Here is a 16,441-nt window from a genome sequence, read left to right on the forward strand (position 1 = left end):
AGGGAGCTGATACCCAACATGTGTGTAGAAGGACGGACACTGCACTGGGTTCTCTAGACGTGCCGCTGCTTGTACTTACCCATAAGCCCCGTGACAGCCCACCATTTTGAGCAAGGAGATACTACTATGCAAGGATGATGATGGAATCCGGAACGGGCCAGACAGAGCATTTCTCCACCCCTTGCATGTGCTCTTCCCGCCGTCACCTGTGTTCTCACCACCCACAGAACCTTACGGCACATAGAAAGTGCTGACTGAGGCCTTATACTGCAGGGCTGTGACGTGCTGCCAAGTCACAAAGGATTCAGAGGCTTTCCCAGCCAAGCCGAGGCAGGCCAGGAAGATATTTCGTCACTCCTGCAGGGGGCACCAGTGACAGCCAGTCAAAATGCAACAGACTAAGCACACTATGAGAGTTGGCGGTGGGGAAATCAGGAATTTCTTTTTAAGAGAAATTCATGATAAGAGTTCCATCCTCCAGCTAAAATAATTATGAAAGGAGAGAGGGGTGGCTATCCATTGCCTCACTTGGAAAACACTCAAGGCTCCCCGGTTCAGGGTGGACTCCCTGAACTGACTGCGTTCTGCCGCCTGAGGCACACAAAGCCCAGGGGTGGCCTCAGACAACTCCTGGACTGGATGAGCAGGCACATAAATGCTGGGCTCCCTCTGTCCTCCTATCAGCTTTCTTTGTCTCTGAGAGGCATCACTGGATGGCTAATGGCTGATGAGTTAACTGGCAGCCATTGTCCTCCGCATTTCACATCTATTAACTAAATCTTCACACAACGGTAAGACAACACTGGCAGATTGTGAAAGGAGAGCTGGTATCTCACTCTTTCTTTAACTGATGAGAAAGAAAGCAACTTGCGGAATTCCACCCAAATCTGTCACGTGATGGGAGTAGTGTGCAAACCCAGGCTGCGTGGCTCACGCGTTTAATCTCCGAGACATTTCTTCTCACCCCTCCTGACGCCGCGACCCTCTAGTACAGTTCCTCATCTTGTGGTGACCCCCAACTCTAACATTATTTTCATCACTACCCCATGATGGTAATTTTGCTATTGATACGAATGTAACGTAAGCATCTGATATGCAACCCACGTGAAAGGGTCATTTCCTTTCCCCCAGGTGGTCTCCACCCACAAGTTGAGAACCTGCTGCTCTAAGACAAAGGTGACCGCTGTAGCTTCACAGAAGAGGAGAGATGATGGAAAGGTGACCAGCGACTGATCACCTGCTGTGTGGTGCACACAGGGCAAAGACAGAGTGGAGTGAAGCACACCCTGAAACTATCAGTCGAGCCGCTCCCTGCCTTGCCATCCTTTTTGTCTCTAAAATTGAGAACCACAATTATCTGAGGGTCAGTGAGCTGTTCAGCAGATGAAGGAGCTTGGCCCACAAGCCTTAAAACTTGGATCCTTACAACTGACTCCTTGAGCCGGGTGTGGTGGCGCACGCCTTTAATCCCAGCACTCAGGAGGCAGAGGCAGGTGGATTCCCTGTGAGTTCGAGGCCAGCCTGGTCTACAAAGTGAGTCCAGGACAGCTAAGAATACACACAGAAACCCTGTCTCAAAACAAAACAAAACAAAACAAAAAAACAACTGACTCCTCAAAGTTGTCCTCTGACTTGCACCTATGCCGGGGCATATGCATCCCTCCCCGACATTAATAATAATAAACATAATGAATAATGATGTCATCACAAATATGAAGAATATTCCTACACTTTGCCTAAGGAAGCCGAAGGCCAGACTGCTGAGAGAACAGCCTGTAGATGGACAGATGAAAATGAGGCTTGCTCCAAGCCAAGACGCCTCTTCTCTAATTTGGAAGCCAGCTCCCCTCCACGGGAAGCCTGGCACGAATGAACACTTCCATAGGTGAGACGCAATGGCTGTAGTTCTCACGGGGGGGCTTGGACTGTGAAGAAGTGTGTGACTGCTCATCGATGACGACGGCACTTAATCACATCACAACAGCTGTCAGCTTGTGGGCCAAGTTCAAATGTCAGATAATCTTCCAGAGTCAATGGGAAAGGTGTAAGAATTACCACGCCCTCCCGGCACCCTTCTGAAAGTCACGCCAGGCTAAATCATTATCCTCGGACGAGGTTTCACTTGTAAGTTTTGGTAGGAGTACCAGTTGTCGTTTTGGAGCCATTTCTCATGCTCGCCTGTGACGGCTGTAATTGAAAGCGGTAGTTATGACTCGCACTTAGCACGACTCCAACAAAATAATAGCACCGAAGGCAGTGCATAATGAGGAAGACGAGTCAGAGAAAAAATTAACCTGTCCAGAATTAAATAGACACAAAATCACGGCTAATGATCACCAGTGAGATGACAGATGTTTCTACTTTAATTTTTATTTAACCTCTCAGGGAAGTGGTGAATAAGAGGCACGTGTGTGTATGTGTGTGTGTGTGTGTGTGTGTGTGTGTGTGTGTGTGTATCCTCACCCTAGACTAAGACAGACCCATTCTTCTCCTTTGGATGGAGGACAGGGGAAAGTGTGATAAAGATCATGAAAAGTAGCATGTGTGCCTGCAGACCACTTTTGGTTTTTCGAGACATGGTTTCTCTGTGTAGCCTTGGCTGTCCTGGACTCACTTTGTAGACCAGGCTGGCCTCAAACTCACAGGGATCCACCTGCCTCTGCCTCCCGAGTGCTGGGATTAAAGGCATGCACTATCACCAGCAAGAAAATTTTATAACCACATATTACTACTTCCATTGTTGTAACATGGCCAGCTTCTTGAAAATGGTACATTCTCCTGAAGCTAAGTGAGTTGCATTGAATACAACAGTTTAAGAAAAATGTTTACCTAGAGAGGATAATAAGGATGGCATGAAATTCCCAAAACATATTCATTAAGAAAAAGTGAAAGGAAACAGGGACACTGAAAATCAAGGCCAATGAGATGGCTCGGCAAGCCCTAGGCCCCGAGTTCAGTCCCAGAAACCCACATAAGGTGGAACAGGAGAACCAGCTCCTGAGAGTTGTCATCTGGTCTCCACACCCAGAACGAACACACATACATATCATGTTGTAGGCACAATAATATTCTTTTAAATAATTATTTTAAAATAATAAGTCACAGCATATGTCTAGCGAATGTGTCTGATGTTCCGATGTATCACATGGCATGTTAAACGGCTTACACATGTCGTTCAATCATTCTTACAACATGAGGTATGATTCTAATTTACAGATGGAGAAATGAGGAGCCGGGATACTCAATACTCCATAGTTACACAAGATCCTAGGCTGACAAGAGGGGACTGGTGACACATCTGGGAGGCTGCCTCACCTCTCAGCCTTTGAAGCCACTCTAGGAACTATGTCATCAGCAGAGATGTGCCCTGCTCTGCTGCAAAGACTGTGCTGATTTACAGGTCTTGGTTAGAACTGTTGCCTCCAGGCTGAGAATACGGTCTAAGTCAGTTGTGATCCCCACTTGTGTCCAGGACGTATGGGTATCTAAAGATGTATCGAACTGGGATAAGTTAAGTTTGGCTGTTGGGTGGTTTTGTTTGTTTGCTTGCTTGTTTTTGTTGTTTCATTTTTGCTGTCAGTGGTACAATCAGGAAGAATGAAATTACAAAGAGGTTGTCTGTGATCCAGGGGTTTTTCTGGTACTCCTTTGTGTAAAACGAAACAGCCTTTGTGTAAAATTGAACAGAAAAAAAAAAAGCACAGAATGAGAATAAATGACTGAAACTATAGGTCTTAATCTCAGTGAGTGTTGAACACGCTTGACATTTTAGCAATATTATTTGATGTGGTTCCTAATAACACACTGAACTGAAAGCCAAATTTGAGTTCAATTTTTCTAATAAAAATTTAAGTTTAGTTCTAATTGTTATTATTTTCCTTTTTTTTTTTTTTTAAAGCAACGTCTTTCAAACAAATCAAATTTGGAGTCCCTCAACTGCTGAAATTACAGTAGTAATTTGAAACAGTTGAAACGTAATTTGGCAGTACAGATGAAGAATGTTTTAAAACATCTATAATCAGCGAAAAGCCTTCATGTTGCAGCTTATGCTGAACAAAGCTTTCTCCGATTTGAACTTTTTGATGATAATGCTCATTGTTTTTCCATTAAAACAAGGTTATGGTGAAAAAAATAGATACTGATGGAGAAATCGCTGTGCTCGAAAAATTAAAACTGTCACTTGTATTCTTAATTTCTATTTTATTACAGTTTTTCTTAGGTGTGCTGACAGTTTCATACATGCCTATCGTGCACTCTGGTTCCTTCTGCCCTCTGTACTTTCCACCTCGTTCCCACTCTCGTCAGTCCTTGCTCTTCTCTCCAAGTCCTTTCCCCACATTCAGGTCTCCTGTTTTGTGGTCCACTGAGTTTACGCGGCGCTGTCTGTGTCACTGTCCACTGGAGCCTGTTGCGCTCACCCACAGCTACTTAACTAAAGACAAAGACAGCCTCTCCCTAGGATCCACCAAAAGAACCCAAAGGGCAAAAGATATGAAGAAGGGTTTTGAAATGCTGCCCTCTGGGCATGATGCCTCCACTACAACCATGGTCCCACAGAGATTCCCTACACTGGGCCAGCACAAGCCTGGGGCTGTCTTTAGTCAGTCATGGACTAGAAGGGGGAATCATGGGGGCCCTCTAGCTCTCCTTGCTGAATTTTTCCATTTTAATGCCAGTTTCTGCACTTTACCTGGTAGATACGCCCTATGGAAATCTCTTTGGTATCTCAACTGTGTTTGCTCATCTTATGTGTGAAAATTATAGACGGATATCCCCAGAGGCATTTACAATGTGCTAGCAATGACTCAAAGTTGGTCTGAAGGACAGAGTAACACTTAGGACAATCAGTGGAACTAGTCTATCAAGCATTGAGTTGATATGCCTGAGGAAAAAGGATACGCATCCAAGGAGCCCAGGAAAGAGAAGTCTGGACAGCGACAAGGACAGAAGAAGTACAGGAAAATGTCAAGGATGCCAAGAGCCATGCCAGCTGGACATGGTAGCTGCATTTCACCACCCAGAGCATTACCCTAAGGCTAGTAGTAGGCATAGCAGCCTTTGATTTTGTTGATAATTTCCTGTTCTAATGGCATGGCTTTCAAGTGCTGGTCTGCCTAGAAGTAGAACCTGTTTTTTCTAGTGCTGTTAGTTCTTCATAATATGTAAACAGGGTAGGGCAGCTTCTAATATACCTGAGAATAGGCATGGCTCAGCAGTTACGAGTACTCACTGTGCAGTCGTGAGAACTCAAGTTGAGATCCAAGTACCATGAAACAAGCTGGGCACCCCACCTACACCTGTATCTCCAAGGAGGCCAGAGACAGGAAGGTCACTGGGACTTGCTGGCTTCTAGTCCCATGTGTAAGGAGAGACTCTGCCTCATAGGAATAGGTGGAAAGTGATAGAGGACGCCTGATGCCCTCTACTGGGTGGCTGTTGTCACATATGGATGTGCATGTATATACACTCAACACAGATAAATAAGAACATAAGTTGACTACAATTTCCTAACTTTTACCTTTATAACAACCCAAATGCAATCCAGAGTTATGCAGTGGCATAGTTTATCACAACACAAATATCCAAGTACCTCTACTATAGTTTTTTTTTAAAAAGGTGATTTCCAGCCCCAGCAACCTCCAGCTCTTCTTTTTCAATAACAAGTCTCTACTATTAGGACTTACGACTTTTAAAAAATGAATTTATTGCCTAGGCACTCATTCCTTAAGATGTGATTTAGATTTATGTGTTTTCTGAAATTGCTTCAAACACAAAACTATAGTATCTGTTTTTAATGGTTTTTTTCCTTTTAGAATTATGCTTATAATCTACACATGTTATTTAAATGATTGTTATTCTTTTGATTGCTTCAGAGCATTCCATTATGAGTACAACACCATTTATTTACTCTATGTAAATGGAAATTAGAGCTGTTTCTACTTTTTAATCCATATAAATAATTTCCCATGATGAATTTTTTTGTATATTACCCATCCACACACATACTTCAGTTATATGTCTGTGTTGCTGGGTCATTGGCACACATATCATCAATTTTAGCAGAAAATACTAAACCATTCCCAGAGGGTTTGTCACTACAACATAGTCATCAGTTGACAATGCTAACCTTTTGAATTTCAGCAAATTTATTAAGTGGAAGTATTTTCATTTAGACAGAGACAATGCCATGTAGTCCAAGGTAGCCTTCAACTCATGACACTACCTTAGCCTTGCTAATGCTGAGGTTACATGTATGCACCACTACCTAGTCTGCCTAGAGGCAAATTGAAACTGAGTTGAATTTTATCAAGCATTACATACACCTAATTAAACAATTATTTCTCTTTTGTTAATGTGATCAACTATTTAGTTCCTTTTGGTGTTAAACCAATGTTAGATTTCTGGAGTAAGCTTGGCTGGTTTCTATATGGTAGCCTTTCTGTACTTCATCAGAATTGTGTGCCTTCTAGGTTCATAAATAAAGTCAGACATAACAGTTCATAGATAAAGTCACAATAATGTCCTTCTCCCTAAAGTGCCCATATCCTGATTAGTGGAACCTGTGAAGGTCATACCATACAGCAATGAGAAACTGAGTTTGGCCATCGGCTGATCGTAAAATAGGAATCTGGCCTGGATTATCTATAGGAATCAGAAACAAGCTAAGAAGTCCTTCTAGCAGTGGGAGGAGGCAGAAGAAGCCCTAAATGGCGCTGCACACTAAGGGCTAGATTGCTGTTGTTGCCTTTCAGCCAAAGCTGGCTGGAGAGATAAGGGAAGACGGGTCAGGGTTCTCCACTCAAGCCCGCAGCAGGCGCACAGCCTATGCAGACAGAAGCTCCATTTGTAACACACACAACAGTAAGATAATAAACCCAGAATGCTTTCAGTGCTGCATAGGCTGGCAATTGTTTACAGCTTCCATAGGAAAGGGCTGCATGCGCTCAGGTAGCCGTTCGGCAATGACACTCAAGGAGTGATCAAATTAACTGCTGGGAGTAGTCCTCTCAGTGTTTGGGGTCAGGGTTAGTCTCCTGAAAAACATTCAGAGCCCCCTCCCCACCCCTTTTGTTTTCTCTTGCCTGTAAGTACTAATTTAAAACACGCACATACATTTTAAACATATTTAAAAATAAAAAAAAAATCAATATTTTTCAGGTGAGCATGCAAAGCAATGAGCTTCACCGTGGCGTCTTTGGCCAATGTTTCCCTATGTTAGGTTGTCATTTGCTCCCCTCCCTAGGGTCCTCACCAGGCCCCCTGACGCTGTCCAGCAGATTTCCTTTCACTCTTCAGCCAGCTTGGCCTTCTGTCTTAATACATGTATCCTATTCCTTTTTCTACTTCTGTTCTGTAAAGTCTCTTCCTCCCTCTCATGACCCTCTCTCCAGTTTCATGATCCATGTGCACCTTATACACATGTGTGCATGCATACACATGCACAGGCAAGGCATTTGTCTTTCTGATTGTGGCTTATTTGTCTTTGAAAGCAGTCACCTCACATTTTGTGGGGTCCCTCGATGAGGCCATCTAGAATGTGGGCACTCCTCGGGTGAAGCTTTAATTACAAATTCAACTTATAGGGTGATTCCTGGGTTTTCTTCCTAATGTCTTGCCCTCTAATCTGATTCTACTTACTCAGAATGTATACATTTCAAATACCTTCACATGTACTGGCACAAAGTTGCTGATGGAAGCCCCCTAATCTCTAAGGTGTTAGACACAATGGTTGAGCCCTACGCCACCCTTTCAGTACACCAGCTTATTGAAAACACAGGTGAGACCTATTGCATTGATAACGAAGCGCTCTATGACATCTGCCTCAGAACCCTAAAGTTGGCCACACCCACTTACGGTGACCTGAACCATCTAGTGTCCGCCACCATGAGTGGGGTAGCCACTTGCCTAAGATTCCCTGGCCAGATAAATGCTGCCCTTTGGAAGCTGGCTGTAAATATGGTGCTCTTCTCTCGCCTACACGTCTTCATATCTAGCTTTGCCCCCTAGACCAGATGGAGCAGTCAGCAATATCGAGTTCCTGAGCTCACCCAGCAGATATTTGATGCCAAGAACATGATGGCTGCCTGTGATCCCCACCATGGGGCACTACTTTACAGTGCCTGCCATGTTCAGGGGCCACGTGTCTATGAAGGAGGTGGACAAACAGATGCTTAACGTCCAAAACAACAGCAGCAGCTACTTTATTGAGTGGATCCCCACCAACGTGAAAACAGCTGTCCGCAGACAGCTCTGGGCCTAAAAATGCCCACCACCTTCATCGGCAGGTGCTGTTCAGATGCATCTCAGAGCACTTCACAGCCATGTTCTGACGCAAGACCTTCCTGCACGGTACACTGGTGAGGGCATGGATGAGATGGCGTTCCCTGAGGCTGAGTGCAACATGAATGGCCTGGTGTGTCCGCATACCAGCAGTGCCAGGAGGCTATCGCTGAGGAGGAGGGAGAGTTTGAGGTGGCGGCTGAGGAGGAGGTGGTAGCCTAGAGCTGTCTTGGCCACTAACGCATGGGAGCAGTATGAACTCTTTATTCATTCACAACCTGTCTGCTAGCCATGTCCACTGTGCATTTGCTGTCCTGTGTCCTGACCCCACTTGTACAGATATCGCCTTTAAAACAATACAGAGTATGTGGCTCCGCCTCTCCAGTTGCTTCTGATAGGCTGTTCGGGTGCTGTTGCCGAATGTCAGCGTGTAGTTGTCCTGCATGGCTGAGGTGGCCTTGCGTTGGATTAGGTAGGGGTGGTCTAGCTGGGGCAATTGCTGGAATCTGCCCATACCTAGTGCCTCCTGTGGGGATGTCCTGGCAGGTATTCATCCCTCCTGCAGTGGTGTAGCTGGTACCTCCCTGGGGTCTCCTGAAGAGGTGCTGCATTCTTCCAGGTCTCTTCACCATATGCCAACAGTAGATCTGGATGGCCCAGCTCTCTAGCTTCCCCCTTTCTGCCTAGAGGCCATGGTGGGTAGGGAGGATAAGGCATGAAGCCTGCAGGCAGCGGAACCTGTCTGGATATGTTCTCTACCTCTGGCGGTACCTGAGTGTCCACCTCCTGGCATGGGAGCTGGCCCAGGATCTGAAAATTCTTGTAGGGTTTCAGAATGGTATGGTGTGGGATGTAAGGCTCTGTCAGGTCCCTACAGGGACTCCATGGTGGCTTGGGTTTGCTGAAGTCCTCGATGAACTTGGCCTTGGACATAGGTGACTGAACCGAGCAGCGGCTCTTCTGTACGCTGGGGTCTGTGAGCAGCTGCGCAGTGGTACAGCCATAGGTGATCCCCACCTGGTAGCAGAGTTGAGGAGAGAAACCAGGATGTATCCAGAGATGTAGTGGGATTCTGGAGTGAAGAGGTTGTGTTTCCAAGTCACTATCATTTGCTTTGACTCTGCCCTTGCTGGTTCAGCCCTTTCTGTGTTCACCTTCCTTCCCTGAGAAGAGACCCCCTAGGCCTTCACTGATGATGACATCAGTACTAAGTCAGGTTTCCTGGACGGATAGCTGTGTGGACTCTCCAATAGGCTTGTGTCCCTTGTAGACTGTCCTGGCAGATAGTTTTCTTGAAAGTATTTCATGGTTACTGCATGCTCCCTGAGAGTCCTGACCACTCCTTTCCATGAGCCTTCGGTTGACCATGAAGGTCAAGACGGAGCTGTATGCTGCCGGACTCCTCTTCCAAATGCTTGACTGGTGACATCCTTTGATAACGTTGACCTGAAAGGCAAAGCAGCTCTCTCTCCCAGCCTAGTTCTTGAATAACCTAAGTCTAAAAAAGGTCTAATTTATTTATATTGCACCTACTAAGGCCTGGATAAGTCTTCCACAAAGGTCTGTGCACTGGAGGGTGCATGGCTGTAGCAACTTAGCTCACTGAATTATGGGATCCTGATCTCATCCTTGCAATAGTCTCCCCTCCAGTCCCTGATATATCCAGCACCTTCAAAAAAAGGCCAATGCAAGGGTCTATTTGATTTTGGACTACTGCTATCAAAACCCTGAGTCAGAACTAACCAATCGCTTACCTATGTAAGTTAATTACCTCCATTAATTCCTTTTAGAAATACAAAACTTCACACATCACTCAAAATTCCATTTGTAAACAAGGGATGCTATTGCATTTCTATATGGGTGCTAATACAGATAATAACTTGTAACTAAAAAAAAAGAAATCCCAAAGAATAAAAAAACAAACAAACAAGCAGATAGGCAACAACCAATAACAGATGATTCATTCAGAAAAATGAGCCAGGGGCTAAAGAGTTTGCACAGTGGTTAAGAGTACTTGGAGTCCAATTCCCAGTGCCCATATGGTGGGCCACAGCCACCTGTAACCCCTGTCCCACGGGATCCACCAAGCATGTACATACACACACACACACATACATGTAAGCAAAGCATTCATGCATGTAATACATAAATAAATCTTAAAGAGTGATCTGGGGACTTTAGAGTTCTCAAAAGAATAAAAAGCAAATGACTAAGAAATAACTTGAAAAAAATGTTCATCTTTTCTAGTAATTAGGGAAGTGCAACCAAGAAGAACCCTGAGGCTCATCTTCCTGCAGTCTTAATGAAAAGATCAACAAAAACATTTACTAATGCTGGTGGGGATGTGGGAAAAGGAGAATCTTCCTCATTCACTGTTGGAGGGAATACAAACAGGTGCAGCCACTGTAGAAACCAATATGGAGAATTCTTTTTTAAAATTTTATTAATTTATTCAGATTACAACTCAATTGTTATCCCCTCACTTGTATCCTCCCATTCCTCCCTCCCTCCCACTTTGACCCTATTCCCCTCCCCTAGGTCTAAGACTTAGGGGGACCTCCTCCCACACTATATGGTCACAGTCTATCCAGTCTCATCTTGGTAGCCTGCTTATTCTTTCTTTGAGTGCCACCAGGCCTCCCCACCAAGGGGAGGTGGTCAAATATGGAGCACCAGAGCTCATGTCAAAATCAGTCCCCACTCCCCACATAACTGTGGAGAATGTCCTGTCCATTGGGTAGATCAGAGTAGAGGTTTGATGTTTACTATTGTATTGTCCTTGGTTGGTGCAATAGTTTGAGCAGAACCCCCTGGGCCCCAATTCACCCATCATGATGTTCTTCTTGTAGGTTTCTAGGACCCTCTGGGTCCTTCTATTCCCCCATCTCCTATATTTCTCTTACCTAGAGTCTCAGTAGGATGTCCTCACCTCTATCCCAATCTCCTGGTAAGTGAAGACTTTCATGGGATATGCCTTTTGAGCTAAAAGTCATCTGGGCATGGTGGCACACACCTTTAATCCCAATACTTGGGAGGTGGATCGCTGCGAGTTCGAGGCCAGCCCGGTCTACAAAGCAAGTCCAGGACAGCCAAAGCTACACAGAGAAGCCCTGTCTCAAAAAAAAATCAAAATAAAACAAAACAAAACGAGCTAAAAGGCTGCCGCATGACCCAGCAAAGCAGCCCTTGACATCACACGTCACAGACAGTTGCTCAGCCGTGTGTATTGTTGCTCTTCTTACGCTTGCTGGGAAGCAGAAACAGCCCAACTGACCTTCAGCCAACAAATGGAAAATGAAAATATGGTATGCATACACAACGCAATACAACTTAGCTTTAAAGAAAGATAAAACCATGAACTTCGCTTGTAAAGGGGCGAAACTAGGAAAGGTAATATTGAGCCAGGTAATGCAGACCCCAAAAGACAAACATTGCATGTTCTCTCTCACTGAGGCTCCTAGTTGCACCTCTTCAAACGTGAGCACATAGCTTGTAGTAACTACAGAAACGAAGAAACAAAATGGGACCATTTCTACTACAGGGGGCTAGAGGAGCAATAGAGCAGGAAGGAGCAGGTTACAAGTAATATGATTATGGAAATAGGAAAACAGAGGGCTCTAATTAGTGAGGAGAGAGACACAGAAGGCGGGAGGATGGGAAAATAATGCCTGAACCTCACGAGGAATCGTACTACTGACTAACTGCCTGTATAAAAAAGAAGCCCATAAAAGCACACAAGCCTGTCTATAATATGCAGCCATAGTTAAAATGTATGTATTTTTTTCTCACCTGGGCTGACAATACTTTCTCCAAGAGCCAAAGACTAACAAAAACCCCAGCCAGGCATGAGAAGCCATCTTGTGAGTGTTAGCCAAGGCTGTACAAAAGACTCCCCAGACATTACAGTCTATAGCTATTGAGTCCCCCTTCCCAGAGGAAGGCAACCCCCCCCCCCATGAGACAGGGTTTCTCTGTGTTAGCCTTGGTTGTCCTGGACTCACTTTGTAGACCAGGCTGGCCTCGAACTCATGGTGATCCAACTGCCTCCGCCTCCCGGGTGCGGGGATTAAAGGCGTGTGCCACCATGCCCGGCTAGGTAGGTAAATTCTTATTTCTGAAGACACACTGTGCACTTCAGAGGCTGGAGCCAGTGGTTCCTGGGATGGAAGGGATTGAAGGCCTCCTCCATGAGGACTAGCTTTCATGGTACCAGAAAGCAACATGCAAGCTTCCAATGGAGGGCAGCAAGCATCAGCCCCACCCAGCTACAGTGCCCATGATGCAGAGCAATGTCCAGCACGGCAACATAACCCTAAAGTCACAGTTGTGGAATCCACACAACAGTTCTCTAGTTGGACATAAGACTCATTCAACTCAATGAGAAGGAAACCATGTCTGGCACTGGAAACCTTGCCAACCACCCAAGGCTTGCGAAGTCCTGGATCTTAGAAGAGAACCCACAACCGCCACTTTACTAAACCAGCATAATTCCTAACTATATTCTATAATCATTCCTTGTAGCCTTAGAGAACTGTAAGCCTTACTCCTCATCAAGGAAACTTCGCTTTGCCACAGACAGTCCCGATGGACACATTTACAAAACAATTGCTGCACCTAAGGCTCCGGGAATGTTGAGGAAGAGGGGTGTCTCCTAGCATTGTCAGGAGCTACACCCATAAAGTCTCCCCAGCATGACTGACTAGACATGAGCTGAATAAAGACAGCAAAAAGAGACGTGCCAAAGTGGATGAGGGAAAAGATCATGGGACTGCAACCCTACACAAAGGACTATGGGTAACTAAGGAATGTTGAAAGTGGGAGAAACAGTCTTCCCCCAGAAAGAGCACATAGAAAAAAAATTGAGAATGAGCGAGGTGTTTATGAGAGGGTTTGGAGGGAGAAAAGGAAAGGGGGGAAATTACTGAATTATAATTTTTAAAATATAAAAGAAGTAAAAGTACAAAAGGAATTTTTAAAAACTTTTAAAGGTAGAAATGAGTATCTTTTAAAACACGAAAGAATATAGGAAATTGTGGGGGAAATACCTACACAAATGATAAACAATGTGTGTAATTTATTTTAAATAAAATCCAGCAAGATAACAATAACCAGTAGTGAGAGAGAAATCAGGATCATAGATTTGTAGCTAGATTTGACTGAAAAGTACAGGGGAGAGCCACCTACTGTGGGAGCACCTGACCTCGGGTGGTGACTGAGCATCATACAGGATCCTGTATGCTCATCAAGCTGAGCACTTAGCACCCCTGTTCTTTGAACCCCCAAATCATGCCTACAGTCCAATTCTGACGGGAAAAGAGTGGCCACCTTTAGAAGAAATTCTATCACCAGGAGCTATCCTAAATGCTGACTATCAAGTAGTAAGCAAACCTTGTATTATGAAAAAAGAGAGCCAGGCGTGGTGGCACATGCCTTTAATCACAGCACTCGGGAGGCAGAGGCAGGTGGATTGTTGTGAGTTCGACGCCAGTTTGGTGTACAAAAGGAGTCTGGGACAGCCAAGGCTACACAGAGAAACCCTGTCTTGGAAAGCCAAACACACACACACACACACACACACACACACACACACACACACACACACGAAAAAAGAGAACTGAATGATACATAGTAATTATACACTTCTAACTAGAGTAAAATACATGGCTAAAAACATAATATTAATTACAGTATTCTAGACACAATCCTTATTGGCATCCTATATTATTATGTCCTGTTATATTAAAGTTTAACATGTTTATTAATATACTTTCTGAATATACAAGCAGTTAAGTAAAATAATACAGAAAATTCAAATAAGCAAAAAAAAAAAAAAATGTCTATAGTCCCACCACAGGGGATATTTTCTCTTCATGTTGGCAAAATAAATTTGTTCTACTACTGGAATATACCCAACTTAATAAGGACTTTTAAACTATAAACTTAAGAATCCTTTCCAACATTAAAAAAAAAAAAATCCCAATTCTAATTGATTCACTTCTCATTAAAAAAAAAAAAAAAGACAGGAAACAGCTAGAATATGTTTTGCTTAAAGTTTTCTACAATAAATAAAGGGAACAAGGTCCTTGTGACATTTACAGTCAGTTCCAATCACAGTTTAAAGCCTACTGAGTCTGTGGAGGCTTGTTTGGGCTGGTGCCAGATCGCTTTCAGTGAATGCGATTACAGATTGTGCAGGGTTTGAACACAGAAGAGCTCCACAACTTGAGTCTGGAGAGGCAAGCGCACGAGTGGGAGTCGGAGCCCTGGGCAGCCGTTTTCCAGGACAGGGAGGAGAGTGTTCAGTGCACACAGGGAAAGCAGATTTTCCACACTACCGTGGCTCTTTAAAGATCCTTCAAAGATTCCTATTCTACGGAATACTCCCCAAGTTCATTCGGATACCTAACCTTCTCTGCTCCAGGTGACAGCTGAGGACATCTCAAAGCGATGCCTTCCGGAGCGTTGGAAATGCCAGCTGATACAGTTTATTCTCACTCTAATCTCAAAGCTACAACCCTCCAGAGACACCCGGCCGCGAGCCAGCGCAGCAAGCTCATCGCCAGCCCTGGAGAACACTATGGTAGCAAACCCTCTCTCTCTTCCTCCCGCATCGATCCCCCAGTCTTACCCGCAGCGCCACAGCAGTGCATACATGGCAGCCTTCCTTACCCCCTTGTTCCCAGATCCTGTGGATCCTACAGATCTTCCCCTCCTAACTTCCCTCTCCCCACTTTATCCCGGCTCCCAATTCCGGCAGTCATCCCCCACCAACCCGCAGACCATTCCTGCCAGGGAAGCAGGGAACCTGTCCCTATCTTCCTCTGTCCCTCTGTTCCTCTAGATCTAAGCCCCCAGAGTGGGCTCATTCCCAGCACTACAGAAGAGCCTCTGGGGTGACCTCTTTTTATTGTCCCCTCCCCTCCAATTCTAAGGAGACAAAATAAGCAGATCTGGATCCGAATTCCATTCTCCTCTCTTCTGTGAATTCTTTCAGACTCCTTGCCTACCCTTATTCTTAAGTGTCAGTTTATAACACCCCAAAATATATATTACCCGGAACCCCCAGCGTGCTCAACTATCAGGTCCCAAGAAAATTCCCTACCAGGCAACACACAGCCATCACATTCTCTGAAAACCCAGAGATGAAACAGAATGCAAGGGAAAAACCCACCTACCTAACAAAGACAAATCCAGAAATCTGGACCTAGACCTACAACCGTCCCAATCCCAGATGCCTAGTTGCCAGCATAAAAACACAATCAATTAAAAATCCAGGCAATATATCTTCATTACAGCCCAGTTATCTGACCACAGCACACCCTGAATATTCTAACATAGCTTGAAGCACAAGAGAAAGAACTAAAACCAACTATGTGAAGATTGCAGAAGTTCTTAAAGAGAATATTAATAAATCCCTTTTAAAAATCCAAGAAAATACAAATAAACAGGGAGACGAAATACATACATATCTTAAAGAAACACAGAAAAAAAAAAAACCTCAAAGCAAACAACAGAAGAAAATGAATAAAACTGTTTAAGACCGAAAAATGGAGATAGAACCAATAAAGAAAGAAAAAGCGGGAGGGATTCTAAAAGCAAAATTTTTTAGGAATTTGACTAGGAACTATATAGGTTAGCTTCACCAACAAAATACAAGAGATGGAAGAAGGAATCTCAGGCACTGACTATGTGATAGAAGAGACGAATACATTGGTCAGATAAAATATTAAATATAGAAATCTCCTGAAATGAAACATCCAGGAAATCAGGGACATTACAAAAAGACCAGACCTGGTAATAATAGGAATAGAGAAAAGGAAAAAACCCAGATCAAAAGTGAAGAAAATATTTTCAACAAAATCATAGAAAAAAATATTTTCCTAACCTAAAGAGGAATATACCTATAAATATACAGAAAGCATACCAAACACAAAATAAATTGGACCAGAAAAGAAAGTCCTTTTGGCACATAATAACCAAAACTGTAAATTTAAATAACAAAGAAATAATATTCAAAATTGCAATGGAAAAAGACCAAGTAACATATAAAGGCAGACCGATTAGAATTACATCTGATTTCTCAGGGGAGACTCTAAAAGCCAGAAGGATCTGGACAGGTGTGCTGGAGCCTTGAAGAGACCACAGATGTCAGCCCAGACTT

The 16,441-nt window shown here is 44.1% G+C and overlaps 1 protein-coding gene and 2 pseudogenes across 4 annotated transcripts in view; 1 reads left to right on the forward strand and 2 right to left on the reverse strand.

The window, feature by feature from the left end:
* Positions 1-16,441, reverse strand: part of ARHGAP18 (Rho GTPase activating protein 18) — a 219,720-nt gene that overhangs the window by 171,550 nt on the left and 31,729 nt on the right. Inside the window, exon 1 of one of the 2 annotated variants that reach the window (XM_084776808.1) lies at positions 80-133. The exons of the other annotated variant lie outside the window; for it this stretch is intronic. Within the exon in view, the coding sequence (XP_084632934.1) occupies positions 80-105 (26 nt within the window). The 5' untranslated portion in view covers positions 106-133. Of the gene's footprint in view, positions 1-79; positions 134-16,441 lie in introns of those variants that run through there. 2 annotated transcript variants of the gene reach the window in all.
* Positions 7,669-8,547, forward strand: LOC311593298 (tubulin beta chain-like; annotated as a pseudogene). The gene has a single exon. The product of its transcript is annotated as a tubulin beta chain-like (transcript).
* The window catches only part of LOC311594784 (ciliary microtubule inner protein 2A-like), a 40,916-nt pseudogene continuing 33,021 nt past the window's right edge, over positions 8,547-16,441 (reverse strand). The window contains exon 2 of the transcript XR_014783607.1: positions 8,547-9,726. The product of XR_014783607.1 is annotated as a ciliary microtubule inner protein 2A-like (transcript). The remainder of the gene's footprint in view (positions 9,727-16,441) is intronic.

The sequence above is a fragment of the Acomys minous genome, assembly GCF_964271855.1.
Source record: "Acomys minous genome assembly, chromosome: 3".
In the NCBI taxonomy this organism is placed as follows: domain Eukaryota; kingdom Metazoa; phylum Chordata; class Mammalia; order Rodentia; family Muridae; genus Acomys; species Acomys minous.